We start from the raw sequence: 26,435 nt of genomic DNA on the forward strand, positions 1-26,435 counted from the left end.
TCGTGTAGTTGTACCCCTGGGCTGCACGGCTGCAAGCAGACTCCTGACAGCGCCGTCTGTTGGGGAGCTCACCAGCCCCTGTCCATAGGCTTTAAGGGCACCCGGACCAAGTGCCCTCATTCAGGCCACTCCTTCCTGTCCATCGCTCCTGCTGAGCGTCGAGCTGGCTGCCGCACGTGTCTTCCCTCTTTGATTCCATGGTTACTACATCCTGATGAAGCTGTGATGCTCATCTCCTTTTTAATCCAAGAGAAAATATTCACAGTAGTAGTTTTAATTGCTAATCTTTATTAAAGAATTTCTATTTCTTAAGATGCCACACGAAGGATTTTGTATGGATTATCTCATAATCTCACAGATGCTCAATGAGGTAGGTGTATTTTCCAGGTCTGGAAACTTAAGCAAAATTCCTTGCCCACAGTAACAAAGCTAATACATACAAGCTCAACCCAGGAAGCCTAACTGCAGAACCTGTTTTCCTAATGCTGCGTTCAAAGGAGAGCAGTCACTTGCCATCAGTTGCTTGCTCATTTGTTGAGTTATTTGCACCCAGGAATGTGCCAGGCCCCTTCCAGGTGCAGCAGATAGCACGGTGAGTGGCTCACCTGGAGAAGGTCCCTGTGGGACGGGCAAGCCAGGCAGCAACCACTCTGCCTTCCATGTCTTGGCCCAGGGCCTCTGGCAGAGTCTGCACTTGTGAGCCAGGCCCAGAGGGGCCACCTGCACAGTGGACCGTAATGGCACTTACCTCTTAGGGTTTTTGTGAGAGTTAAGTAGTGGATTTGTGTGCGCTCGTTAGAGCGCTGCCTGGGAATAATAGCAGCAGCAGGAGCCGGGCAGGGCTGGGGTGGTGCAGGGGTGATGATGACAGAAACAGGGACAGGAGGCCCTGGGAGTGACAGCCAGGCTTGGAAGGCTGCCCAGAGGCAGTCGAGCTTCAGCAGAGTATGCGAGTCATGGGGGTGACCAGGCAGAGCCCGGAGCCTGGGGGAGGAGGGAGTGGTCAGGCAGAGGTAGGCCGCTGGGGCAGGGTAGGAGCTGTGCTGGCACTGCTGCTGGGGACTGGCCTCCCCTGTGGATTTCTGGCGTGGCAGTTGCTGCCGTGTGCCCACACCCTTGCTCTGAGACAGAAGCAGAGCTGCCTCAGGTACTGCCAAGTTCTGCCTCCGTGAGGTGGCAATCAGTAGGCAGCCATGGCAGGTGGAGAGGGGAAGAGCCCAGCGAGGACTGGGTGACCTGTCCCTTCTTCCCTCCCCTGGGGCATCTCTGGCTGACTCACTGCGAGCGCATCCTGCTCGTCAGGACACAGTCCTCCTTACACTGTCCTCCTTATAGCCCCTGTGGCCTGCGCAGTCCACAGCACTCCCAGCCTGCCCCTGCGGGTGCCCCTGCAGCCACACTGCCAAGGTTCCAGGCTGCTGGCCTGCAGTACCAGCCCGGGGCTCATGTCCCTGCCTGCTCTGCTCCCCTGTCCACACTCTGCCCAGCAAGGGCCTTGCAACATTGATTCCATTCAGTCCTTGGAGGCCTCTGTGCTGCCCGGTGGCATGTCCGCCACCAGGCAGGAGATGCCCTGTAACAAACAACACGTCCTGGGTCAATTCCTGTGACTGCAAATGGTGAGAGGTACCATGGTGGAGAGGTCCGTGAGAGAGCACAGGGTCCCTTTGCAGGAGAGGTGGGGAGTTGTGAGAGCTGGCAGGGAGAGAGGAGCAGGGACCCCAGCTCCCGCTCTCACTGTGCCACCTCCTGTGTCCCCCTGGATTGGCTAGCACTCTGCTGCTTCTCCTTTGTCCAGGCTGGGACCCTGCCATGAACAGGAGCTACTTCCCTTTCAGTTAGGAGTCCCTGTGGTCCAGCTTTGGGCACATGTGTCAGGGAGCTCACATTCCTCTGTCCTGGTTCAGTGCCCTGACAGCCATGATGATGGCCAGTGCAGGTTCAAATGTCATCTGCACCCCTGCTGGCTGGGTGATGGGAGGCAGCCAGTGTGGCCGCATCACCTGCTTTCCATCCTGGGAAAGAGAGGACTGTGTTCTGCATAGGAACTTCTCAGCTCAGCGCTGGACCCGGGGTAAGGGCTCAGGGAGTGTTGCTGCTGCTATAGTCATTGCAGCTGACATCACTGTTGTCGTCACTAGCTGCCTGTAAGGGAGGCATTGCCCGCACAGGAAGCAAGGCTGACAGCCTCATGGGGTCAAGAGGTTCTGGGGAACCTGACGACACTAAGAGTACTCATCAGCTTCGGACATCAGTGGCCTGAGTGGGCCCGGCATGGCTAGCAGCCCCATTGCTAACCCAGGATGTGTGCAGCTCGTGAGCCATTCAAACACAAGACAACAGCCAAGCTGACCAGCCTCAGATTCAAGGGTGGATCTTGGTAGCAGCATTGTGACACAGCAGCTGAGCTGCCACCTGCAATGCCTGCATCCCATATTGAAGCACTAGTTCAAGTCCTGGGTGCTCCACTTCTCATCCAACTCCCTGCTAATGTGCCTGAGAAAGCAGCGGAAAAAGGCCCAGATACTTGGATCCCTGCCACCCACGTGGGAGACTTGGATGGAGTTCTAGGCTCTTGGCTTTTGCCTGGCCCAGCCCCAGCCATTATAGTCATTTGGGTAATGAATGAGTGGATGGAAGATTCATATTTCTCTCTCTCTCTCCCTCTCCCTCTCCCTCTCTCCCTCCCCCTTCATATAAATTAAATATTTTAAAATAAAAAAATAGTGGATTTTACCAGGCCCATTTAAGGACTTGGAGCCAGGGCAGGATGTGCCAGGGTGTAGGGGCGGCAGGAGCTGGCAGGGTACTTTGCCTGCGCTGACCATCTGCCATTCCTGCCTTGAAAGACCTCCAGCTGTGTCTTGGAAGGGAAGGGAAGCATGTAGCCCCCCAGGCTGATGGGGGGCTGCCTTTCTACCTGTGCCTTCCCAGAGTCCTTGCTTAACATGCCTGAAGCAGTGTCTCCTAGCCTTAACCACTCTTCAACTTTTAGATAATTTTTAAAGATTTATTTCTTTATTTACTTGGAAGACAGAGTTGCAGAGAGATGGAGAGTGACAGAGAGAGGAAAAGAGAAAGAAAGAACTTGCTGGTTCACTCTCCAAATGGCCACAGCTGCCGGGGCTGGCTAGGCCAAAGCCAGGAGCTCCTTTCAAGTCTCTCACATGCGTGCCATCACCTGCTGCTTCCCGGTGCATTAACCAAGAGATGGCTCAGAAGCAGAGCAGCCAAAACTCAAACAGGCATTCAGATATGAGACACAGGTGTCCCAAGTGATGACTTAATCCTTTGTAACAATTCCTAGCCCTAAGATAATATTTGATATTGATGTGCCAACCTAGTATTTTGGGATAATGACTTACAGATTGGAGACAACTTTTGGGAAGAGTGTCCCTCAGCCCCACATTAAAGGTGTGTGTTGGTTGTCTGCACCTAGAGACAGCGCACTTTAGCTAAGCCTCTCCAGATAGCCTTAAGCCTTGCCTGTGTCTTTGGGGAGCTCCCTCACATGTGGACATGGAAAGTACAGGCAGGGGCTAAGCTCCTCCTGAGGGCATCTGGTCACCTGGGTTCCTGGCATCTTCTCCATGTGGGCTTCTTGAGGGTCAGATCCCGCTGAGCTTGGCGCCTTCCCCAGCCACCCTAAGGCAGTAATTTCCCTGCAGTCATAAAAACAATCAGTCCCCGAGCATTAGGTGCTATGCTTGGCCTTTTAATTCTTTTACATTGCTTCTGATTCTCCCCATAACCTTATGTTGCTTTTAATTCTCCGCACAAAGCTGTGGAAAGTGGCGGAACAGGACAGTGCATTTAATTCCTCTCCCATGGGGCCACTGCTATATTTTTAAAATTATTTATTTGAGAGAGTGAGCACGTGCAGGGGTCTGTGCAGTACTGCAGTTCCCAAATACCTACAATGGCTGGAGGTGAACCAGGCTGAAGCCTGGAGCCAGGAACTCAATCTAGGTCTCCCATGTGTTTTCTGAGACCCACCTTCCCACTGCTCCCATTCTGCTCCCAGCCCCCTGCCCACCCAGCACTGCCCACAGTAGGCCCTTTAAATAAAGGGCACATAGTAGGCCCTTGATCCTTGTTGGCAGAATGTATTGAGTTTAGTGTTGATACTCTGAATATTGTCTTTTTAAGTTCTTTGTTTTTTTCATACTGAAGTGTGAATACTAAAAGCTAAACCTGTAAAATACAGAACAATAAAGCAATCCATAGCACCCGCTCCCCTTTCCATTGCTGTTTCAAGAACTCAAACCAAAGGCTGCCTCTCCTCCCTGGACAGACTTGGCTTTGATTTCTATTTTACCATCAGAAAGAAGCTTCTTTGGGCCGGCGCTGTGGCACAGCAGGTTAACGCTATGGCCTGAAGCGCTGGCATCCCATATGGGCGCCAGTTCTAGACCCAGTTGCTCCTCTTCTGATCCAGCTCTCTGCTGTGGCCTGCAAAAGCAGCAGAAGATGGCCCAAGTCCTTGGGCCTCTGCACCCACGTGGGAGACCTGGAAGAAGCTCCTGGCTTCTAGCTTCAGATTGGTGCAGCTCCGCCTGTTGTGGCCATCTGGGGAGTGAACCATCAGATGGAAGACCTCTCTCTCTCTCTCTCTCTCTCTCTCTCTCTCTGTTTGTGTGTGTCTGTGTCTGTGTAACTCAGACTTTCAAATAAATAAGTAAATCTTTAAAAAAAAAAAAAGAAGCTTCTTAACAGAGCTAGAAGCCAGTCAGATGCATCTGCTCTTCCCACAGGCAGGGTGACACTCCTACTCCTGTTCACTGGTCCCTCTCTGCCCAGAGACAGGATTCTGCAGCCCTGCACTGGGCCTCCTCCTCAATCTCTGCAGACCCATTGGCCTTTCGGTCCTGGGAGGACAGAACAGAAAGGCCTACCCCTTTTCGCTCTTCTGGGCCAGAAATTTCCAGCCCTGCGGATGACATCCAAGCAGTGTGGTGCCAGCCTCCTCACTGCGCTGTAGACTTCAAGCTGCGTCCCTGCGCCTCGGCCACAGCCAGCACTTTCGTGACTCAGCTCTGACTTCACAGCTGGCCTGGTCAGCCTTGAGTCTGAGTGTCACCATCCACCAGCTCAGTGGCCTTGCTCCAGGTCGCGACTAATGTCCTCATCTGTGCAGTGGTGGGGAGGGTACTGCCCCCTGGGCAGCTGACAGGAGTGCCTGGCCCACAACAGGCTCCCTGGAAAGGGCAGAGACTGGAGAAGGATCCTTAAGGGACAGGGACCGTGCACTGCTGCAGCCTGATTGGGGTAGTCTTTTTCTTTTAATTTAGAATTTTTTTATTCTTTTAATATTTTTAAAAAAATTTTAAAGGCAGAAAAAGAGACAGAGGGAGAGGTCTTCCATCAGCTGACTCACTCCCCAAATGGCCACAATGACCAGGGCTGAGCCCAGGCCGAGTCCAGGAGCCAGGAGCTTCTTCTTGGTCCACCACATGGATACAGGGGCCCAGGTACTTGGAACATCTTCCACTGTTTTCCTAGGTGCAATAGTAGGGAACTGGATCAGAAGTGTAGCAGCCGGGACTCAAATCAGCACCCATATAGAATGCCAGCATCGCAGGCAGTAGCATTGCCCACTACACCACAACGTCGGCCCCAGAGTGTTTTTTTTTTTTAACCTTTCTCCCATATTTGAAAACAAAATACATGATTAGCTTAGAAATTTTCATGAACTATAAAGAAACTGGAAAGACAAAACTCAGCAAGAGGGGGCTGATATTCTGGCTCAGTGGGTTAAGCTGCCGCTTGCGACACCAGTATCCCTATCTGAGCAGCAGTTCGAGCTCTGGCTGTTCCACTCCTGAGGCAGCTTCCTGTTAATGCACTTGAGAAGGCAGTGGAAGATGGAGATCCTAGCTTCTGGCTTTGGCCTAGGCCTGGGCAGCCGTTATGGCCATTTGGGGAGTGAACCAGCACATAGATTCCTTCTGCCTTTCAAGTAAATGAATAAATCTTCAAACAAAACTCACCAAGAAGCCCATCACCTGTAGGTGCTACTATATGTAGTAGGGTTTTATTTTAAATACACTTTTATACCTTGAACTTGTTCACTATAGCAGGGAAAGAATTTTCCTTGCAGATGCAATAGCTTCACGTATTTTACCACATGACTCCTCGCCCACCATTCTACTTGGCCATCCCTCTGCTGCTGGGCAGTGAGCTTGTCTCATTTCTTGGCTGTCATAGGTAACAGCCAGGCGAGCACGGCTGTGACCTGTGCTTGCCTCTTGGAGCGTTTCCTAGATGTGGGATTCCGGGCATAGGGTGTGGAAATGATGAGAGCTTTCTGGAAAAGCTGGACCAGTGTGACCTTGAGGTGGGGGTTGAAGGTCAAGTGTGTGTGGAGGGGCGAGGAATGGGGTTTTGTCTTTGGCCTTGGTGAGTGCAGTGAGGAACCCACACGTGCCACTGGGCTCCTCTGTGGGTTTACTGTTGATCTAGTCAGTAACAGACATTTCGGAATCTTCCAGTCTCTTGCACCTGGCCTGGGGCTGGCTGCCCCTTCTATCTGGCTGCTGGGCTGGGCACCAAAGGCTGAGGTTTAGACCCCAAGTGGGGACTGACCAAGAGCTACCAGGTTTACTGGGGACCTGCCATTCACAAGGTTCAGTGAGACGCTAGGACATGCTGCCTCCCTAAATCTTCACAGAATTCCTGTGACTGGGTCCTAGGGTTCCCATTCTCCCAGTGAGGACACTGAGGCTTGGGAAAGTTCTGGAACTCGCCAAAGCTCAGAGCTGGAGCCACTATTCTAACCCCAGTGGGTCTGGCCCAAGTCTTCTGCATTCAGCACGTAGACCAGTGGGGCTCACAGGAGTGGGAGCAAGGCTGGTCATTGCCATGGCTGAGAGCCGTCCTGTGGCAGGGAAGGAGCCTGAGCTTCAAGCCACCATGCTGTCCAGATGGCAGGATGCAGAGGCACAAGGTGCCAGCAGCAGTGGGGGTGAGGAGGGGTGACGGTCAGGTAGCCTGTTGCACCCTGGGCCGTGTGCCGCTCCAGCAGGCTGTACGAGGAGCAGCAGGGTGTCGTGAGACGTTTCCGTTTTTGGCTGCCAGGCATGGTGGTACTAAGTAGGAATTCTGAGTGTAAGAGAATGAGTCTGTGGGGAGAGTCGGTTCTCACGATGCCCTTGCTTCCCATCCGTCTAACTGCAGACGAGTTCAGGACCACGTTGGCGTCACATGGGGAGCTGCCTGTGGGGGTGAAGCTGGCCCACCAAGGCTGGGTGTCCATCAGCCCATCGTGGCCACCGCTCTTTGCCGGGAAGGTAGCGCCTCCACCCCCAGTCTCACAGGGGTCAGCCGTGGAGATGGTACTGTCTCTCTCTGATCCACCTCAAGGAACTGCTGAATTTGAAACTGCACCCTCAACCTGTGAATCTCCTTCCCTGGGAGCCCTATCCCTGGGATTTGGCACTGAGCCGGTGACTGTGTGTCTTAGAAGCCCCAAGCAGCGGCCCCTCCTTGGGGGCCCATTCTGACCCATCCTGGGAGCTCGTCTCCAGCCCGCGTTTCTTCTCTCACCGCCATGCTCACCACGTTCTCGTCCTCCTCCTCCTGCTTGTTCTTAGGAGCGTGAGCCCCCATGCCCTTTACCACTGCCTCTCCAGGACCCACAGAGGCAGAGGGAAGTGTGGGTGTGGCTGCCGGAAACCACTGGGGGCTCCCGTCTCTGCCTTGTGCAGCTTTGCTGGGGCCCAGGTGCCGCAGCTGCAGTTTGCTGACAGCTGTAGGGTGTGAGTGCAGAGGGGACTGGCCCTGTCCTGCTGGACTGGATGTGGGGGGCCCAAAGCTGAATCTGTAGGACATTAATGGGCGCTTCCTCCTTGCAGAGACAAAAGGGAGCTCCCCACCCTCACCAGCCTCTGCCCCTGTCTACAGAGGGAGGCTGGGGCTGGAGGGAGGGCTCCACAGCGTGCATCCATGCTGGAGCCGAAGGTTGAGTGGCAGGAAATGTGAGTGGCCAGGGGGCAGGCAGCGTGGCTTCCTCCAGCTAGAGTAAGGCTTAAAAGATGAGGAAGATGTGTGGAGTGAGGATAACAGGCCTGGCTGTGTCAGGGCACAGGGCCCAGACACCAGTGGGTTTCACTTGGCGGAGTGTGGGTGCTAGGGGCAGTGATGCGAGTGCTTTGGAGCTGACCAGATGGCAAAAGGTCTCAAGTGCCCACTGAGAAGCCTGCACTGAGGGCCTGCGGCAAGGGGGAAGGAGCTTTGTGCAGGAGGGTGACAGGCCTGTCTCAGGTTAGGGTAGCCCCAGAAGAGTGGGGATCTTTGTCCCCACCAGGCCCCATCCCCTTGGGTTTTAGACTCTCCTGGGTCCCTTGCTGAGGCCCACTACCTGCAGGCATGGCCATGTTTACTGCTCCACTGGGACAGCTTTTCTGGGCCCAGCTCTGAGGACATGCCGGCTCCCTTGGCTTGCCTCCCAAGGAGTCCCTACCCTGCAGAAGGCCCAGAGCCATCGTTAAAAACAATGAAAGCCCCATGTATGGAGACCAGAAGAATCCAGCATTGGCGTAATTCAAGTTACAGTTTTATGGGATGACAAATGCCTGCCGGGTGGTTGGGAGGGGGCATAAAGCTTCCTGGCAGGCTCTGTCACTTTTACGGGTCTCCAGTCTCTGGGGGTCTGTTCATGAGGTCAGCAAGGAGGGACAGAGGCCTTCACCAAAAGACTGTAGGAACCCAGCCCGAGTGCCTAACATGTGCTGGGCACTGTGCTGGGCCTCAGTGGTGAGCAGAATCCACGCAGCCTGCTCCCGGGGCTTCCCCACTGTGGGAGACCCCAGGAGGCAACTGAACACACAGACACATACTGGAAAGCTTAAGAGCCCTGGGATGAATACTGCTGAGTGCTCTCGGGACCCCGGAGATCCGAGAGCAAGCAGGATTTAGCTGGGTTACGGGAGTAAGGGGGATAGAGCCAGGCAGGAAGTGGAGTTTGCGGGGAGCCCTGGGGTAATGACAGCTGTGCTGTGTCCAAGCACTGACTGGCTGGGAGCCTTTGCTCACCTTGTCAAGTGGGAGGTGGGAGGCGGGAGGCAGGGGGCAAAGGGACAGACAGACAGAGCTCCTCCCCATCGCCGATCTTATGTCTCTGAGGGGGTTCCTGAGGATTGGGGTCCCTGGCTCTCTCCACCAGACAGATGGCCTTTTGTCTGAGGCCTGTTGGAACTGGTCACAGGACAGACCCCTCCTGGGCAGTCCACATGGCTCCCCACTCCAGGGAGTGCCAAGGAGAAGAGGCACCAGGGCAGTTGCGGGGTCGGAGTCTCCAGGGCTACCAGGAACCTGTTCCCAGGCATAGTGCCCTGGGTTAGCTGGGTCCAGGAGGAGAGCCAGGTGACGGAGGGCTGCCCAGACCTCCCCCACTACATCCCTGCCCTTTCCCTCCCACAAGACCTGTGTGCAGCTCAGGAATGTGTCCACCGAGCACCAGGCTCCCACAGTAGGTGAGGTGTATACGCCTTGTCACCGCAGGAACTGGGATGCAACAGACCGGGGACCACAGGGGCTCCAGAGAGCCCTCCCAAGAGGCCTTGTCCCCGGTAATCAGGACACAGGTTAAGGCAGCAACAACGGGCTGCTACGCCATATCCCTCAGGCTGCCACAGTGGGAAAGCCATGGCCCCAGCACTCCATCTCCCATCCCACACCTGCACTGTGTTCTGTGAGGTGCTATGTACAGGCAGTCACTGCCACGTTGTCTACAGTGGCAGGCAGCAGTTAAGCCCATCAATAAGGACATGGGTGAGTGACAGATGGAGTTTTCATATCAAGAATTACTATAGATAGCTAAAAATAGATAACCTAGTTTCACAAGCAGGTGTATGTGTCTATGTCCATCTAAATCCTCATATACATCCCCACATGAATAGATGTGAGAAGTACAACATGGAAGGAAGGAGGCAGGTATGGAATTAAACATGACCGTGGCACCATAGTGTATGCCAGCAAATATGTATACCGTCTGGGGATCCACCCGTGGGTGTAACGTGATGAAACAGCAGGACACGAGAAGGACCCCTGAAGAAAGGGCTCCAGGGGGTCAAGCGCGGGGCATAGGGTTTGGGGTCTTCAGTGCCATGTCAAGACTTGAAGTACGTGTGACGAAATCTGCATCAGTTCCCGGCGATGGGGCACAGGTGGTTATTATTTGATTGGATTCTGTGTACCTTTCTGGATGGTTTTCATTTCTCTGAAAGCAGGTGGCATTGAGTCCCCAAGGCTGATGTGCACTTCCCTCCTGCAGGCCTGACCCAGCAGGGAGGCACTGGCAGCCCTGGGCCCACATGTATCTCCTGGTGCAGAGCCCTGGGCCTGACTTTCTGTGGATGAGATGCGATTAAATGCATTAGGCGGGGGAAATGTCTTATCTGTACGCGGCCTCACTCAAAGAGGGAGAAGTAAGAGCGGCCAAATTGAAACCTCATTAAACAAAATTGGTTAGGTCTGATGGAGCCAAACCTAGACTGAGCTTTAAAAGCTTATTTCATTTTTTCCCTTCCAGTCTGAACCTCTTTGAATTGAAGTAACTGATCCTGCTGTAAGCTTATTAGTGTCAAACGTCGTGTGTTTCTTTTCCTCTCCGATTTACATTTTATTAAGTAATGATGAAGTTGCAAGGTCCCCACCCTGGCCTTTGGCACAGCCAGGAGCTTCTAGCTTCATCAGTGGAACAAAACTGGATCATGGCAGTGCAGTCTCATGGCAGCCGGTGCCACCATTAGGAAGCCTGCTGAGCACAAGGCCACTGCCTTCTGCGGTCCAGCATTTGTTGAGCAGGCCCTGACCACTGCTGCTGTCCTTGACAGTTGGTCATGATGGAGCTGGGCTGTCCATTTCGCATCCAACAGAGGGAAGGCTGACCCTGAACTTGCTGCACATCGATGCAATCCATGTGTTCACTGTGTTTCACCATGGACTTCCATGCTGGAGTAAAGGAGTCTGTGCCTAGTGGCATCGGGTCCGAATGCCGTGGATACATGTCTTCTCTCATGGGGCCTCGCTCTCCTTGTGTGTGCAGTGGATCCTCACTGGGCTCCTTAAAGGCTGTGCTGAGGGTGGGATGCAGTCAGCTGTGTGGCACTTCCCCCGTCGCAGGCACCCAAGGAGTGCTGGGTTTCTCTTTCCTTGACCTTCTCTACTGCCCCCACAGTAAAATAACACCATCGATGTGAACATTAGTTGGGTGCCAACCAGTTCACAATCGCGAGGGACCGTGGAGAGCGGAGCGGAATGCAAGGTGTTTCTCCTTTCAGGCCACTCCCGCTGGAGGTTGTCAGTAGCCTCAGAAAGCACACATTGGGGCTGGCGTTGTGGTACAGTGGGTTATGCCGCCACCCACAATGCCAGCATCCCATGTGAGCACTGGTTCAAGTCCTGGCGACTCCACTTCGGGTCCACCTGTCTGGTGTGCCTGGAAGGGCAGCAGGTGCTGGCCAAAGTGCTTGGGACCCTGCCACCCATACGGGAGACCCGGGTGGAATTCCAGGCTCCACTTCAGCCTGGACCAGCCCTGGCCATTGTGACCGTTTGGAGAGTGAACCCACAGATGAAAGATCTCTGTCTCCCTGCCTCTCTCTGTAACAATGCCTTTCAAAAAATAGATCGGTCTTTTCAAAAAATAAATCACACATCGAAGAGACACCCCATTGCTGTGGACAGAGCATCACACAGAGTCCTCAGAGCGCCAGGAGACCATGGCAGTCACTTGAAAGACCAGGGGTGTCTGAGTGTGGCAGGCCTAGGAGTAATCAGAGGGCAGTGTTCACTCACTGTCTCATCAGCAAACCGGACATCTGTACTACCCAAAACCAGAATGCAGCAGTGCTGGGAGGGAGCCGCACAGCGGGAAGTCAGGTGTAAAACTGTCCATGTGCGTGGCCAGCAGGAGGTGGTTTCTGTGCTATGTCGGGGCAGCCCGGGGGCCTGGGCTTTAGAGGGAGACAGTCCCCAGCTCATCTGGCCTCTGCCGCACTGGAGTCTCGAGGCCAGCCCAGCTTTCCTGGGCTTCAGCTCCTCACCTGAGAAAGGGGGCTCGTTACACTTGGTCCCCAGCATTAGCGTGAGAAGTCACCGGGGTACTGTGGAGTCCTCTAGAGCCCTCTTGCTGGGCTCGTGCTGTGAGCACCACATTGTCAGATGCCCGGGACCTGTGGTGATTTGTAGACAGTGCCTGGACCACGCGAGCTCCTGGGGCCGGGCAGAGCAGGTGGCCTGTACCCAGCTGCAGCCAGCCTAGGGCATGGTTTGTGCTCAGCTGGCCGGGGACAAGGCTGTGGAAAGTCAGGCCTGCCTGGCAGTCCCAGCATTTATTGTCCCAAGTCTCAGCCTGTTTGCTTTGTGACCTTGGAGACATCAAAAACCTCTGTTTCTTCATCCATAAAATTGAATGTAAAAATATTGACCCGCCTCGTAGGGTTTTTATGAAGAATAACTGACCCAGATGATGGTAAAGCTTCTTTGTTAGGCAGAAAGGACCAAACTGCTTAGCAAGCATGAACTTGAGCTTTAAAAAGTGTTTGCTTGCTTGATGTATTCCTTCCCCCTCCGTTCCCCAGCAGCGCCTGGTGCTGGAGCAGTGGGGAGGCCAGGAGGCAAGCCCAGCTCCAGGAAGGGGCCTCCCTGCGGGCTCCACTCAGCACCTGGCAGTGCCGCCTCACTACTCACCCCGCCAGGGGACCCAAGGGCACCCTTGCCCACTGGCCCCAGCTCTGCGCTACATCGGTGTCTCCAGGCCCAGGCTGGACCTCCCTGAGGAGACGGACAGCATGGATCACTCATGGATCCTTCCGCTTACTGCACAGATGTTGTTGAGGGCTCTTGTACACCAGGCTTGTGCTGGGCACTGGAGGTAGAAGTAAGCAAAGCCCCGTCCTCACAGAGAGGTTGCATTCCCGTTCAGGAGAGACAGGCAGGAGTGGCGAGTGCTGAGAGGAGCAGGTGAGACCAGGGCGACAAGGTGGAGAGGGGGACATGCAGTGCTCCTTTATTGGGGATGGGGACGGCCCCTGGTGAGGTGACATGGAGCAGAGACCTGCGGGCATCTGAGGGAAGATCCTCCCCCTGGGAGGACCAGGCCAGTGCAAAGGCCCTGAGGTAGGGCATGTTGGGGGCCAGGTGGCAGGAGGTTACCTGCAGGACTCGAGTGGCAGGGGCCAGTTACAACTAATAAAATGGGAGCAATCGTGCCTGTGAGTCCTGGTGAGGACTTTGCTTTTATAAGGTGAAGTGGGAGGCTTTGCAGGCACTGGAGGAACAGTGGTATGTTGTCTGTGTCAGTGCTCTCTGGAGAAAGCCTGCAGGGGAGGGAGAAACAGGAAGGGTCAGACCCTGGCCTGTTTGGATGGTGAAGCTGAGTAGGTCTCCTGGGGCCTGGGATATGACGACGGCAGAGCTTGGAGGAGCCCAGGCCCTCCACCCAAGCATCTGGAAACCCAGTGTTGCTGTCTTAAGACCGAGCCGTCACCTCCTGCTTCCCAGGCACATTAGCAGGCAGCTGGATCAGAAGAGGAGGAGCTGAGGCTGGAGCAAGCACTCAGGTGTGGGATACGGGCGCCGCCCCTCCAGTTTCCCTCTATCCATACCACAGCCCAAGTTTTCTTATAAAAATGCTAGCTGGGGAGGCGTTGGCTCTGCTCAGCCCCTTGCTATGGTGAAGGCGGCTGGCCTGGGTGTGCAGCCGACATCACACCTTCCCCTCTCTGCCCCATCCCAGCCAGGCCCTGGTTCTGGCCCCACTTAGGGCCTTGGGCTCGGCTCTCCCCTCTGCCTGGAACCTGTGGTGCTTTCTCCTCACCCCGCAGTCTCAGATCCAATGCCACATCCTCAGGGAAGTCCTTCCTGACCACCCAGCATGAATTGGGTGCCCTAGCCATTCAGTCATAGCACCCCGTCTTCCCCTCATAGTAATTCTCTGTTTCCTACTTGATGAGTTCATAGTATCTGGCTTTGCACTAAGTGACAGGAATAAGACTTTTCAATTTGGGGGCCAGTGCCGTGGCTCACTTGGTTAATCCTCCGCCTGTGGCGCCAGCATCCCACGTGGGCTCCGGGTTCTAGTTCCGGTTGCTCCTCTTCTAGTCCAGCTCTCTCCTGTGGCCCAGGAAGGCAGTGGAGGATGGCCCAAGTGCTCGGGCCCCTGTACCCGCATGGGAGACCAGGGGAAGCGCCTGGCTCCTGGCTTCAGATCGGCACAGTGCTGGCCGTAGTGGCCATTTGGTGAGTGAACCAGTGGAAGGAAGACCTTTCTCTCTGTCTCTCTTTCTCACTGTCTATAACTCTACCTGTCAAGTAAAAAAAAAAAAAAAAAATCTGCATGTCCCCATGTCATTCCAGGGCTGGACCTAACGCATGACAGAAGGTTGATGAGTTCATTCTGAGCAGCTGCAGGTGCACGGGCTCAGCCTGTCTGTGTGGCTGGGAGAAACTGTTGAGGCGAGTTGTTGAAGAGGTGGATAGAGGCCTCTCAGAATTGCCTAGAAAATGAATGGCCAGCCAGCGCCACGGCTCAATAGGCTAATCCTCTGCCTTCGGCGCTGGCACCCCGGGTTCTAGTCCCGGTTGGGGCGCTGGATTCTGTCCCGGTTGCTCCTCTTCCAGGCCAGCTCTCTGCTGTGGCCTGGGAGTGCAGTGGAGGATGGCCCAAGTCCTTGGACCCTGCACCCGCAGGGGAGACCAGGAGAAGCACCTGGCTCCTGGCTTCGGATCAGCGCAGTGCGCCGGCCACAGCGGCCATTGGCGGGTGAACCAATGGCAAAGGAAGACCTTTCTCTCTGTCTCTCTCTCACTGTCCACTCTGCCTGTCAAAACAAAAAAAGAAAAAGAAAATGAATGGCCACAGAGAAAGCCTGTCTGCTGGTTCTTAGGTGGGCAGGATGATCCGCTTCTCTGTGTTTCTGCTGTTCTCTTCTCCAAGCGGCCCTCGTGGAGTGTGGCTGTGCGGCATCGCCGCCTGCATGTACCCTGTGCCCTTCTCTATCTGCTTCACAATTTCCTGTCTAGGCCCTTAAAATCTCGATTTGCACAGTTATTTGTCTTTCTGCTCTTCACAGTGCCCTCACGAGGCAGCCTCGGTGCTCTCAGCCCCGAGGACACAGGCCCCACTGAAAAGAGAACACACTTGGAATCAAGCCGGACTGACGTCCGCCGTGCCGGCCGCCCCGCCACAGCCGGGGTCATAAACTGGAGACGTGGCTCAGGCCCCGCCAGGTCTGGGACCTCGCCTTGGTGCTTTGCCAGGAGGGGCTTTTCTCTCCCGAATCTGATGCGGTCATTCTCTTCCCGTGGGCCGGCATTAACTGGGCCCATCCTCCACGGGGTTCCTCAGCAGCCCCTGTGCCAAGCGTGTGGGTACCGTGGGAGGCAGGGGCCCTCTGGATTCCCCATGCGAGAGACGCAAATCTAGTGACAGAAGTTAAGGAACCTGCTAATGCCGAAAGGCGGGGAAGACATGCATCCCTTAGGTGTCTCACACGCTGTTGGTGAGAGTTCACTGATTCGGCTAGCAAAGCCGAGCGCTCACTCCCCCTCTGAGTCTGTAGTTTTTTCTCTGGAACCTGCATCCTGCAGAGCTCCTGGCACGTGGGCCCAGGCAGGACTCTCTTGAGACAAGGAATTGATCAAAGTATTTTTCAGCAAAAGCTGCAGACTCCCGGGTGCTCACTGCTAGGTGCTCGAGGTGTGCTCAGTGCACCGTGTGGACACCACCAGCAGTGGGTGAGCTCGGGCAGGCCCCATGTGCATGGATTTTTAGTATCAGAACTGGTGGTGTGCTCCTTCTGTTGGGTTCAGAGACTCACATAGTGGAGTAAATCATTGATGAGGCAAGTGTACTGTCTATGGAGTAGGCCCCTGCAGTCATCCACATGTATGTGTCTCGAGAAAGAGAACACAGCATGCTGCGTTCAAGGTCGTGGCTCCCTACCCCTGGGCTGGCAGGGGAGCTCTGTGCCAGGAGCGCCAGGCAGCACGAGTGGTAAGCGAGTGGGTACTGGGCTCTTGATTGCTTCTCACGCTCCAGTTTAAAACCCTCCTACACGGAGGCAGAGGTGGGCTGGCCAGTGCTGTCTGGAGTGGCCCAGGAAGTCCTTCCTCGAGCAGCAGGTAAAGGATGAACGGAATTTGCCAGATGGGAGGAATCCCAGGAAGAAGCCCCCAGGACACAGAAGGAGGTGATCAGAGCCACTGGGTGTGGGTCCATTGCTGGTGGCCTCATGGGTTAGTGAGCATGTGGGACAGAAAGTTCTACACTGGGCTGAAGGCCTGGCCTGGGAGTGGGATTTCAGCTGGGGGCTTTTCAGCAGAGCGCTTGCTGGGGCAGCAGGGGGCGAGCCAGGAGGCAGTCTCACAGCTCACAGCAGCTGTGACTGGAGGGGGTGAGTGTCATGAGGTGGAAGATAGGAGCCTGTATGGAAGTTGGTGACAACGACATGCATCATTAGACGTGCATTGTACCGAGCTGCCCTGGAGGAGGGAGGCGGCTGGGGGTGGGTAGCGGCAACACGCCAGCTCCCTGGGCTGCTGCGGGCAGCTAGGGAGGCAGACTGGCGACTCGGGCCCGACTCTGCTTGTAGACAGTGCCTCGTGTAAGCTGATCGTTTCCACTTTCTCTCAGTCACATTCCTGGACATCTTATTTTCCCATTGCCTTGCAGACAGTTTCAGTGATGTTTTATGTTTCTTTTTGATTGATCTTGGCTGTGGCTTTTGACACCGGCCTTCTCACTTTCTCTGCCCGCTGACCCCTTGGTTAGGTAGTTAATGATCTTTAAACAAACACTTGCCATGAGGGCTCTCCAGGAAGGGTCCTGGGCTCGTGTGCTGTGAGCACAGCATTGCCCTCTGTCCCGGGAGGACGGGGACGCCGGCCCCTCACTGTCAGAACCTCTGCAGCTCGCAGTTTCTGACGGCAGCTTTCTGAAATGCCGTGTACGTTTCTGTTTCATTAAAGGGAAAGCGTGAGCACGATCTCATCTCATCTCAGTGATCACAGTAGGAACGTTTGTCCAGGTCGTGAACATTAGTAGGACCTGTCCGTGTCTGTTCCTGATTTACAAACTGTGGAAGCAGAAATCCGCCCGTGCAGGAGTCCGTGTGAGCCTTCAGAAGCCGAGATAAGATCGGGTTACTCCCGTAGCTCAGCTCCTGGGGTGACTTCCGGGCCCTGCACAACACTGCATGGGGCCAAGCCCTGACCTTGCTCCCCTGCCCTTGCTCCCTGCCCTCCCCTGCAGCAAGCCCTCCTGCCTCTTTGTTTATTTCTCCTACTCAGGCTCTCCAAGCTGCTTCTGTCTGCAGGCCTTGGCTCTGCCTCTGTGCTGGGGTCTGCGCTCAGGCGCCTCTGCAGGGATGCCTTCCCTGACTGCCCGCCCCAGTCACCACAGGTGGTGTCTGTAGCACGTGCTGTAGGTAGTACTTAAGAGCGCACTGTCTCATTCTATTAGATTATGTATTTGCGTTCTGTGTGTTAATTTCATTTATATGGATATATAACTTGAGTTAATATTAGGACATAATATTATGTAGAATTTCCCAGTATATATAATTGTGGTGTTGCTTCTAGATATCAAACTCTTTGAAAACACAACTTACCCTATTGCTCCCCCACAACCCCGAATAAAGCCTGGCACACAGTAGGTACTCAGGAACTGTATGTCAGATGGCTAAAGAGAGGCCCTGCCCTGGAGAAGGCCCCCAGTAGGTAGACGAGGACAGGGTAGATAGTGACAGGCAGCGGGCTGGGATAGCTCAGAGACTGGAGTGTCACCGCAGAGACAGGGACAAGCCTGCCCACCCGGGATCTGGGCAAACTTTCCAGAGCCATGGTGCCTGGCCTGGGATTTGAAGGGCAGATGGGCATGGCATGGCAGGCTGAGGAACTGGGCCACGGCAGGTAGAGTCCGAGGCCAAGCCTTTCCAGAGAGCTGGAAGTACCGGGATGGTTGATGAAACGGGAGTAACCTGGAAAGACGCAGCCTCGGGTAGAAGGAACTGTGGTGGCCCCGGAGTCGGCTGCCGTGAGTCCTGCCCTCAGTCTTGGAATGGAGAAAGACTCAGAGAGTGAGGCCTGCCCCAGCTTTGCCTGGCAGCTCTGGGCACCCAGTTCACAGAGGGATGCCTCCCCTGGTCCAGGAGAACGTGCCCTGGCTGGTCCTGTCTGTGCCAGAGCACAGCAGGTGTTAGTGAGCCCAGGGCAGGGGTTTCTCTGGCTGGGGCCCCTTCTCGCCCCTCGATGTGTGTTGGTCTCATGCACTCTCTCTCTTGCTCTTAATCAGGTGGTGAAGAAGGTGAAGTCCATGCAGATGTTCCACATGCCCGTGACCTCAGCCATGCAGGGAGACCGGCTGGGCATCTGTGTCACGCAGTTTGACCCTAAGCTGCTGGAGCGTGGGCTGGTGTGTGCCCCTGAGTCCCTGCACACTGTCCACGCAGCCATCATCTCTGTGGAGAAGATCCCGTATTTCCGGGGGGCTCTGCAGACCAAGGCCAAGTTCCACATCACAGTGGGCCACGAGACAGTCATGGGCCGCCTGATGTTCTTCAGCCCTGCCCCTGATGCTTTTGACAACGAGCCTGTGCTGGACTCCTTCGACTTCTCCCGGGAATACCTCTTCCAGGAGCAGTACCTTTGCAAGGATTCAGCAGGTCCCATGACGGACAGGGAGGAGGCTGACAAGAAAGAGGGCCCGGCCACTGAGGGCCGCTGCCCTCGGCAGCAGTGGGCCCTCGTGGAGTTTGAGAAGCCCGTCACCTGTCCCCGGCTGTGCCTTGTGATCGGCTCCAGGCTCGATACGGACATTCACGCCAACACGTGCCGGCTGGCCTTCCACGGCACCCTGCTGCACGGGCTGGAGGCCAAGGACTACGCCGAGAGCTTCCTGCCCACACTCAAGGTGTTCAAGCTGAAGCACAAGCACGGCCTCGTGGAGCGGGTGAGCATCTTGCCCCCTGCCATTGCCCCTTCCTCCCTGGTGCCCTCAGAGACATTTGGGCCCCAGCCTCTGGTATCTAGACAAGGAAGGAGCCCAAGTTCTGTGGGCCAGCCAGTCACAGCCGGGGCCCCAGCCTTGCACTCATTCATGTGGTGCAAGTCACCCCAGTAGATCCAAGCAGACCTGGCTCCTCCATGCCAACGTCAGACAGCAGCATTAGTACTGGCCTCCTGAGTCCTGTCACCCCTCACTCAACCGGGCCCTGGCTCTCCTGCCCTCAGTGGGCAGTGCGCCTTCATCAGACTGAGTGGCCTCCTGTGTCCACCCCAGGCTTTCCGTGTCCAGAAGGGAGCAGTGTCCATTGGTTCAGATCAGGCCAGGTCTGTCCTACCTTGCAGGGTAGGAAAAGGGACTCGTGGAGGTAGAAGAGGGAAAGCACAGGAAATGACACTGGGGATGGGAGGGTCCAGCCACTGACCTTGTAGGGTGCCTCAAGTTCATTGTCACTGGGCATAGACCTTAGACACATGGGTAGGCCAGTGTAACTTATGTGCCTATCACTAGAGTGGACAGAACATGCAGGTCTGCCGCAAGTCTTGGAATCACCTCTCCCATATGACATCTGCCCACACCATCCGTCCATGCCGCTGTGAGCAGAAACCCGCGGCCACTGGGCCTTGAAGGCTGGCTAGATGGGCAGCCAGACCTCACTGTCCCTCACGGCTGGCCCCTGGGTTTGCTCTCAAACCTGTCAGGTGTGCAGATGTGGCTCTGGTGTCCCTTGCCTGGGCTTTACCTGACTGAGCATGGGGCACTGGAGAGCCCAGGGTCGGGGCCAGGCCCCTGGCAGGGTCTGTGCTGAGGCTTTGAGCCAGCGCCACAGTTCCTCGCGGCAGCATGGCGGCAGCTGCCATCCCCTGGCCCCAGTCTTGGAGTAGACATCAGCACAGCGTGCGGCCGCACGGAGTGGGTGCTGTGGGGGCAGAATCAGGGTGGCAGGCTGCATCGGTTTCCATGGCTCGCCCTCCCTTCTTCCAGGCTCAGGAAGTTTCTCCTCTGGAACGTGCCATCATTGCAGACTCTTGCCCCCCTCCTCCACTCAGGGACTCGTCCTAGTGCTCACGTCCTGTCCCCAGACCCAAACCCACCCTCAGCCGGGGACATGAGAAGCTGCCCCTTCGTTCCCTTCATTGCCCTCTCCCACACCCAGAACGCAGGGTCCTGGGCCTTGTGAGGCCTTGGGGCCTGCTCAGGGGCTCCAGCAGCCTGCATCCAGCCTGGGATGCTGATTGGAGCTGAAGGTGATAAAGTGTGTGTCGCTCGTTTGTCTGGCTTGATTTATTAGTAGCATTATGGAGTATAATTATTCTGTAGTAAAATGTCTGCCCGCTTGGTACGGCCGCTGCCTCTGATTGCTCCCTCGCAGGCCCGTCCACTGTGGCGCAGCCTTCACTTCCCGTGAGCCTGAGTGAGCTGTGAGCAGCAAGTAGCAAACTGGCAAAGTGACTCAGGCCTCCGCAGGGCACCAGGGAGGGGCCGCAGACATGTGCAGTGTCCTCCGGCCACCAGCCTCAGCCTGCTCAGTCCGGGGAGGCTGGAAGTGGAGCCACAGGCTCACACAAGTCTGAGTCCAAACCCCAGCTGCACGACCCTGGGTCGTCACAGTCTTCTGCCACCAGCTTCACGGAGGGACTGCGGGTGTGTGGAGGGGTCCTGGGAGCCAAGGCTTTTGGAGAGGGTTTTCCCAAAGCCCCTGCAGGAAGGAAAGGAGTTGGGTGCCCAGGCTGGGACCAGTCCCCACCACTCCCAGCTCCTCAGTGCTGTCACTGAACGGGTACCCGTCCCGACGCCAAGGGCTGACTGCAGACCGAGTCGCCATGACACTTGCTCCCCCTGGGCCCAGGGGCAGGAATAAGCCCGCTTCCCTCCACCCCTTCCCCACCCAACTGCAGCATCTACTGTGTGCCTTCACTAGATGCCTCCATTATTCTGAAGCCTTCAAATGACTCTCAGTGGTGGTGATTATTTTTGTTTTGATGCGTTTTTTTATAATTAAGTAGATCACTTACCGCCTCCTAAATCACATGTAACTATTTATGTACTTGTCAAGAAAAACCTGGATAGATCAAAAAGTGACTTAGAGTCAATTTTCTTCCTATTATGAACCCAGGCCAGGAGGCTCCTCCCCAGCGTGGGGCAGCCAGACTGAACCAGCTTGAGGGATGGGAAGTGACTTGCCCAAGGTCACATGCCTATAAAGTCAGGATTCGAACCCAGGGCGGGCCAGCATGGGGCTGGGATCTTTCCACTGTACTGGAGAGGCTCTTGCCCGGTGTGTCTGGAGACTTTCTCCCTGGTGCACTTGGTAAGGCGCTGGGCCTGACGCAGACTCTCCGGCCCTGTAGTAACTGTCTCCATTTGTTCGTTTGTGCGAAGGGCAGATAGTCTCGAGCTCTCAGAGTTGTTTAGCGCTGACTCTCACTCACAGGAAGCACAGGCAGCCTCCCTGTGCAGCTCAGGATAGCAGCCTGGCTGTGTCCTGAGTGGCAGCCCTGCTGCGGTGAGCGGGCCCCAGGTGGCCCAGGCATTCTGCAGCTCAGTTGAGGCTCTGTGCAGACTGGGCAATGTGCAGACCTGGGCTTTCTTCAGTGTCCCCACCTCCCCAGGCTGGAAACCTGGGCGGGTCCTGGGCCTTTGTCCTCACCTGGGTCTCCTTTCCTGTCCAGTGGGATTTCACAGCTCTGCGCGATGGGGCCAGTGGCAGGTGAAACCAGACATCACACAGAGGCTTCCAAGACCAGTGCTTGGCACCTGTTTCCTGCTTATGGTTTTATTATTAATGTTTTTAAATTTTTTAAAAATTTATCACCACTTCACATATTTTTTAAAGATATATTTATTTATTTGAAAGGCAGAGTTACAGAGAGGCAGAGAGGGAAAGAAGTCTTCCATCTGGTGCAAGACTCTCCCCCAAATAGCTGCAACAACCAGGGCTGGGCTGAACCGAAGCCAGGAGCCAGGAGCCAGGAGCCAGGAGCCAGGAGCTTCTTCCAGGTTTCCCATGCATGTGCAGGGGCCCAAGCAGTGTTTTTCTAGGCCATAGCAGAGAGCTGGTTTGGAAGCAGAGCAGCTAGGACTCGAACCAGCACCTATATAGGATGCCGGCACTGCAGGCTGCACCTTTAGTGGCCATGCCACAGCGCCAGCCCCTATTTTTAATTTTTCTGAAAGATTTCTTTTAGAGGCAGAGTTACAGAGAGAGAAGGAGAGACAGAGGTCTTCGCTGGCCATGTGGCCGTGCTTCCTGAGTGCATTATAGCCACCCTGAGCTTCCTGTGCCTCCGCCCAGAGGGGCGGTCAGGGCATGGTAAAAAGGTTTAACATGATCTGGATGGGACCTGCACCACCACAGCCGCTGGCTCCCCTCCCTCTGAGACACTGGGCAAGCTCCGCACCTCTGCTCCCCAAGCACAGTCAGCTTCTGGGAAGCTCGGCTTGGACCCCTGAGCTGCCCCAGGTTCTCAGGAAAGAAGGCCTCACTGTCTGTCAGCCAGCGGCTAAGGCACAGAGGGCTCCCGAGCCCACCGCCTGTAAAAGGCGTCAGTGATTCCTGTCGTCAGCGTGTGCCAGGCCCTGGGGTACGAGAGATGCGGCCTTGTCCTCACCGGGGAAGCTGACCGTAAATGCTAGGGTGCAAGAGGAAAACAACAAAGTGATGTGAACACTGCTTGGCACATGGAAGCTGCTCACTCTGCCTCTGTTTCCTGCTTCCCTTGCCCCACGTAAGATTGGTCAGGTACCCCAGCAGGTGTCCACCTCGTGGCAAACCGTGGCCGGAAGGCCAAGCCTGAGCAACTCTTCTTGCCTAAAGTGTAATCATCTTAAAGCAAGCTCATTTTCTCTACATCCTTTTTCTCAGCTCTGTGATCAGACACAACTTAATTAATTTACCATTGACAAATGGTCTTCCTCACTTGGTGAACAAATGAACCATTTGGAAACTTATTTTGATTGTAGCTTCATTACTGTTTGTGTGTGTATGTGTGTGTGCACGTGTCAGTTGATGAGATGGACTGTTTTAAATCTTCTCATTTTTCCAACTGTTGTTTTTAAAGATTTATTAATTAATTTGAAAGTCAGAGTTACACAGAGAGAGAGAGGTCTTTCATCCGCTGGTTCACTCCCCAGTTGGCCACAATGGCTGGAGCTGTGCCGATCCGAAGCCAGGAACCAGGAGCTTCTTCTGGGTCTCCCACGTGGGTGCAGGGGCCCAAGGACTTGGGCCATCTTCCATTGCTTTCCCAGGCCATAGCGGGGAGCTGGATTGGAAGAGGAGCAGCCAGGACTCGAACCAGCACTCACATGGGATGCCGGCACTGCAGGCAATGGCTTTACCCACTGTGCCACAGTGCCAGTTCCCCCACCAAGTCTCTCTTTTTTTTTTTTTTTTTTTTTTTTTTGGACAGGCAGAGTTAGAGAAAGAGAGACAGAGAGAGAGGTCTTCCTTCCGTTGGTTTACCCCCCAAATGGCTGCTACGACCGGCGCCAATCCAAAGCCAGGAGCCAGGTGCTTCCTCCTGGTCTCCCATGCGGGTGCAGGGCCCAAGGACTTGGGCCATCCTTCACTGCCTTCCCGGGCCACAGTAGAGAGCTGGACTGGAAGAGGAACAACCGGGACAGAATCCGGCGCCCCGACCGGGACTAGAATCCGCGGTGCCGGCACCGCAGGCGGAGGATTAGGCTAGTGAGCTGTGGTGCCGGTGCCCCACTAAGTCTTAAAACTGTGACATTTGAAGTCTATTTTTTTTTTTTTTTTTGACAGGCAGAGTGGACAGTGAGAGAGAGAGACAGAGAGAAAGGTCTTCCTTTTGCCATTGGTTCACCCGCCAATGGCCACTGCGGCTGGCGCGCTGCAGCTGGTGCACCGTGCTGATCCAATGGCAGGAGCCAGGTACTTATCCTGGTCTCCCATGGGGTGCAGGGCCCAAGCACTTGGGCCATCCTCCACTGTACTCCCTGGCCACAGCAGAGAGCTGGCCTGAAGAGGGGCAACCGGGACAGAATCCGGCGCCCCGACCGGGACTAGAACCTGGTGTGTCAGCGCCGCAAGGCGGAGGATTAGCCTAGTGAGCCGCGGCGCCGGCCCGAAGTCTATTTTTTTTAAGATTTGTATTTATTTATTTGACAGGTAGAGTTACAGACAGTGAGAGAGAGAGACAGAGAGAAAGGTCTTCCATTGGTTCACTCCCCAAGTGGCTTCCACAGCCTGAGCCACGCTGATCCGAAGCCAGGAGCCAGGTGCTTCCTCCTGGTCTCCCATGTGGGTGCAGGGGCTCAAGCACTTGGGCCACCCTCCACTGCCCTCCCGGGCCACAGTAGAGAACTGGACTGAAAGAGGAGCAACCGGGACTAGAACTCGGCGCCCATATGGGATGCTGGTGCTGCAGGCAGAGGATTAACCTAGTGTGCCACCACACCGGCCCCTGAAGTCTATTTTTACTTTCTTATTTCGACCTGATGGATAGGTACTGGTAATAAAAATAAGTAGCATATTGTGGTTAGGTGAGTTGTTGTTGCTGCTGTTATGATTTGTAGCTCACTAAGCACCTCATAGGTGCTGTCTTAGCTCTGCTGCTTTGCCACAGAAGCAGCCACAGACAACATATAAATGAATATAAGCATTTTCAAGGAACACTGAAACTTGGATTTCATATAGTTTTCGTAGATCACCAAATATTCTTCCTTTGATGTTTTTCAACCCATTTGAAAATGTGAAAGTCATTCTTGGCTCTCGGGCCGTGTAACAACAGCTAACAGGCAGAATTTGACCCTCTGGCTATTGTTTGCTGACTCTTGATCTAAACGGTTGACTTCTTGCAGTAAGGTGAATATCCTGAAGGGAAAGCTCAAATCATCACCTGCAGTGAAAAGCACTCTTGGAACAGCGCTGAGGATCGGGCACGTGGGAGAGGGAGCCCGAGTTGCCAGATACAGCCTGGCGGCCTACAGGGTGCGTCCTGGGAAGGAATGTGGAGAAGGGAGCCAGAGCGCATGGTGGTGATGGAAATCATTGATATCCTGTAGTAGGTGAAAATACAGAAATAAATCCATGATTTTCAACACAGAAAGGGAAAGAAAGTATGAATGAAACATGGACGCATATTAGAATTTCCACGTTTACAAAGGGAAGACTGGAATGAATTTGATTGAACAAATTAAGGAAAACAACATTAATAAAAACAGAACAAAATTAAGTACACTAAATGTGAATGGCTAAATTCTCCTCTTTAAATACAGAGACTATTGACAGACATTTGGGGAAATGATTTAAGACACTGCTTGAAACACCCACATCCCATATCATAGTGCTTGAGTTAGTGCCGGCTCTACTTCTGAGACCAGCTTCCTGTTAATGCATATGTTGGGAGACAGCAGGGCTGTTTCAAATAGTGGGATCCTGTCACCTACATGGGAGACCCAGACTGAGTTCCCAGTTCCTGGCTTGGGCCTGGCCTAGCCTCTAATATTGCATTTGGATAGAAGGTCTTGAGATCTCTCTGTCTGTCTGTCTGTCTCTCTCTCTCCTCCTCTCAAGTAAATAAAAATAAATAAAATTTGTAAAAGAATTCTAAATATGGAAACTGATAGATTGGGTTAAAATGCAAAATCTAGTTATATACTGTGAATAAAAAGCACACTTAAAGTGATAAACAAAGATGAAGACTAAAAGGATGGACCAGAAGATGTCAGGTGCCTGCAAACATAAGGAAACCGTGAGTGGTGACACTAAAATCAGACAAGGTCATTTTTAAGATTGAAAATCCCTACCAAGATAAAGAGGACGTCGTGTGATGATTAAGAAACAAACTACACGGAGTAAACATAGGAAGACAAAACCTATTAGAAATCCAGGGAGAGTTTGATTTTGAAAGTAGATTTATAATTATTGAGGGCCATTTCAGCATACGTATTTCAGAATCAAACAGCATGAGACCATCAGTAAGCATGATTTTAGAGGAAGGTAAATGCCTCCATTCCTCAAACAGAGACCAGTCATTTTTTGCATGTCTCTGGAACATTTACAAAAACTGAGTATTCATCAGTAACCATTCAAAACAGTAGTTGTGGAATATATATTATGTGCTATTTTAAGAGAGAGACTGTAGTTACACTTGTGACCACAGAGGAAATATCCTATTGGATTGTAAAGTTTAGAAAGTATGAAGCATTAAAACTAGAAAGATTGTACATAGAACCATGCGGATCGGTAAGGACATCACACGTGTGCGTGTGCTGTGTGTGTGTTCTCCACTTGACACTGACCAGCAATACACTGCTCTTCGCTTGGTTACGGCCACTCTCCCGCTGTTCATTATAGGATTTTCACCTCTTAGCAGTAACTTTCTGCTCTTCAGTTTTCCTTCTGCCCTCTGCTCCATCACAGAGGTCTCAGGCTTGCTGAAAGGTGTGTTTAGCCCCG

The 26,435-nt window shown here is 54.2% G+C and overlaps 1 protein-coding gene across 8 annotated transcripts in view; it reads left to right on the top strand.

Annotated features, from left to right (window-relative positions):
• EEFSEC (eukaryotic elongation factor, selenocysteine-tRNA specific) overlaps positions 1 to 26,435 on the top strand; it is a 242,584-nt gene that overhangs the window by 172,659 nt on the left and 43,490 nt on the right. For 7 of the 8 annotated variants that reach the window (XM_002713149.6, XM_089305613.1, XM_089305608.1 and 4 more), the window contains one exon: positions 18,299 to 18,955. In XM_002713149.6, the coding sequence (XP_002713195.2) occupies positions 18,299 to 18,955 (657 nt within the window). Of the gene's footprint in view, positions 1 to 18,298; positions 18,956 to 19,993; positions 20,293 to 26,435 lie in introns of those variants that run through there. The other variant, XM_089305607.1, reaches the window with a different exon arrangement.

This window comes from Oryctolagus cuniculus, chromosome 10, assembly GCF_051225735.1.
Source record: "Oryctolagus cuniculus isolate XC-2025 breed Fujian yellow rabbit chromosome 10, ASM5122573v1, whole genome shotgun sequence".
NCBI lineage: Eukaryota > Metazoa > Chordata > Mammalia > Lagomorpha > Leporidae > Oryctolagus > Oryctolagus cuniculus.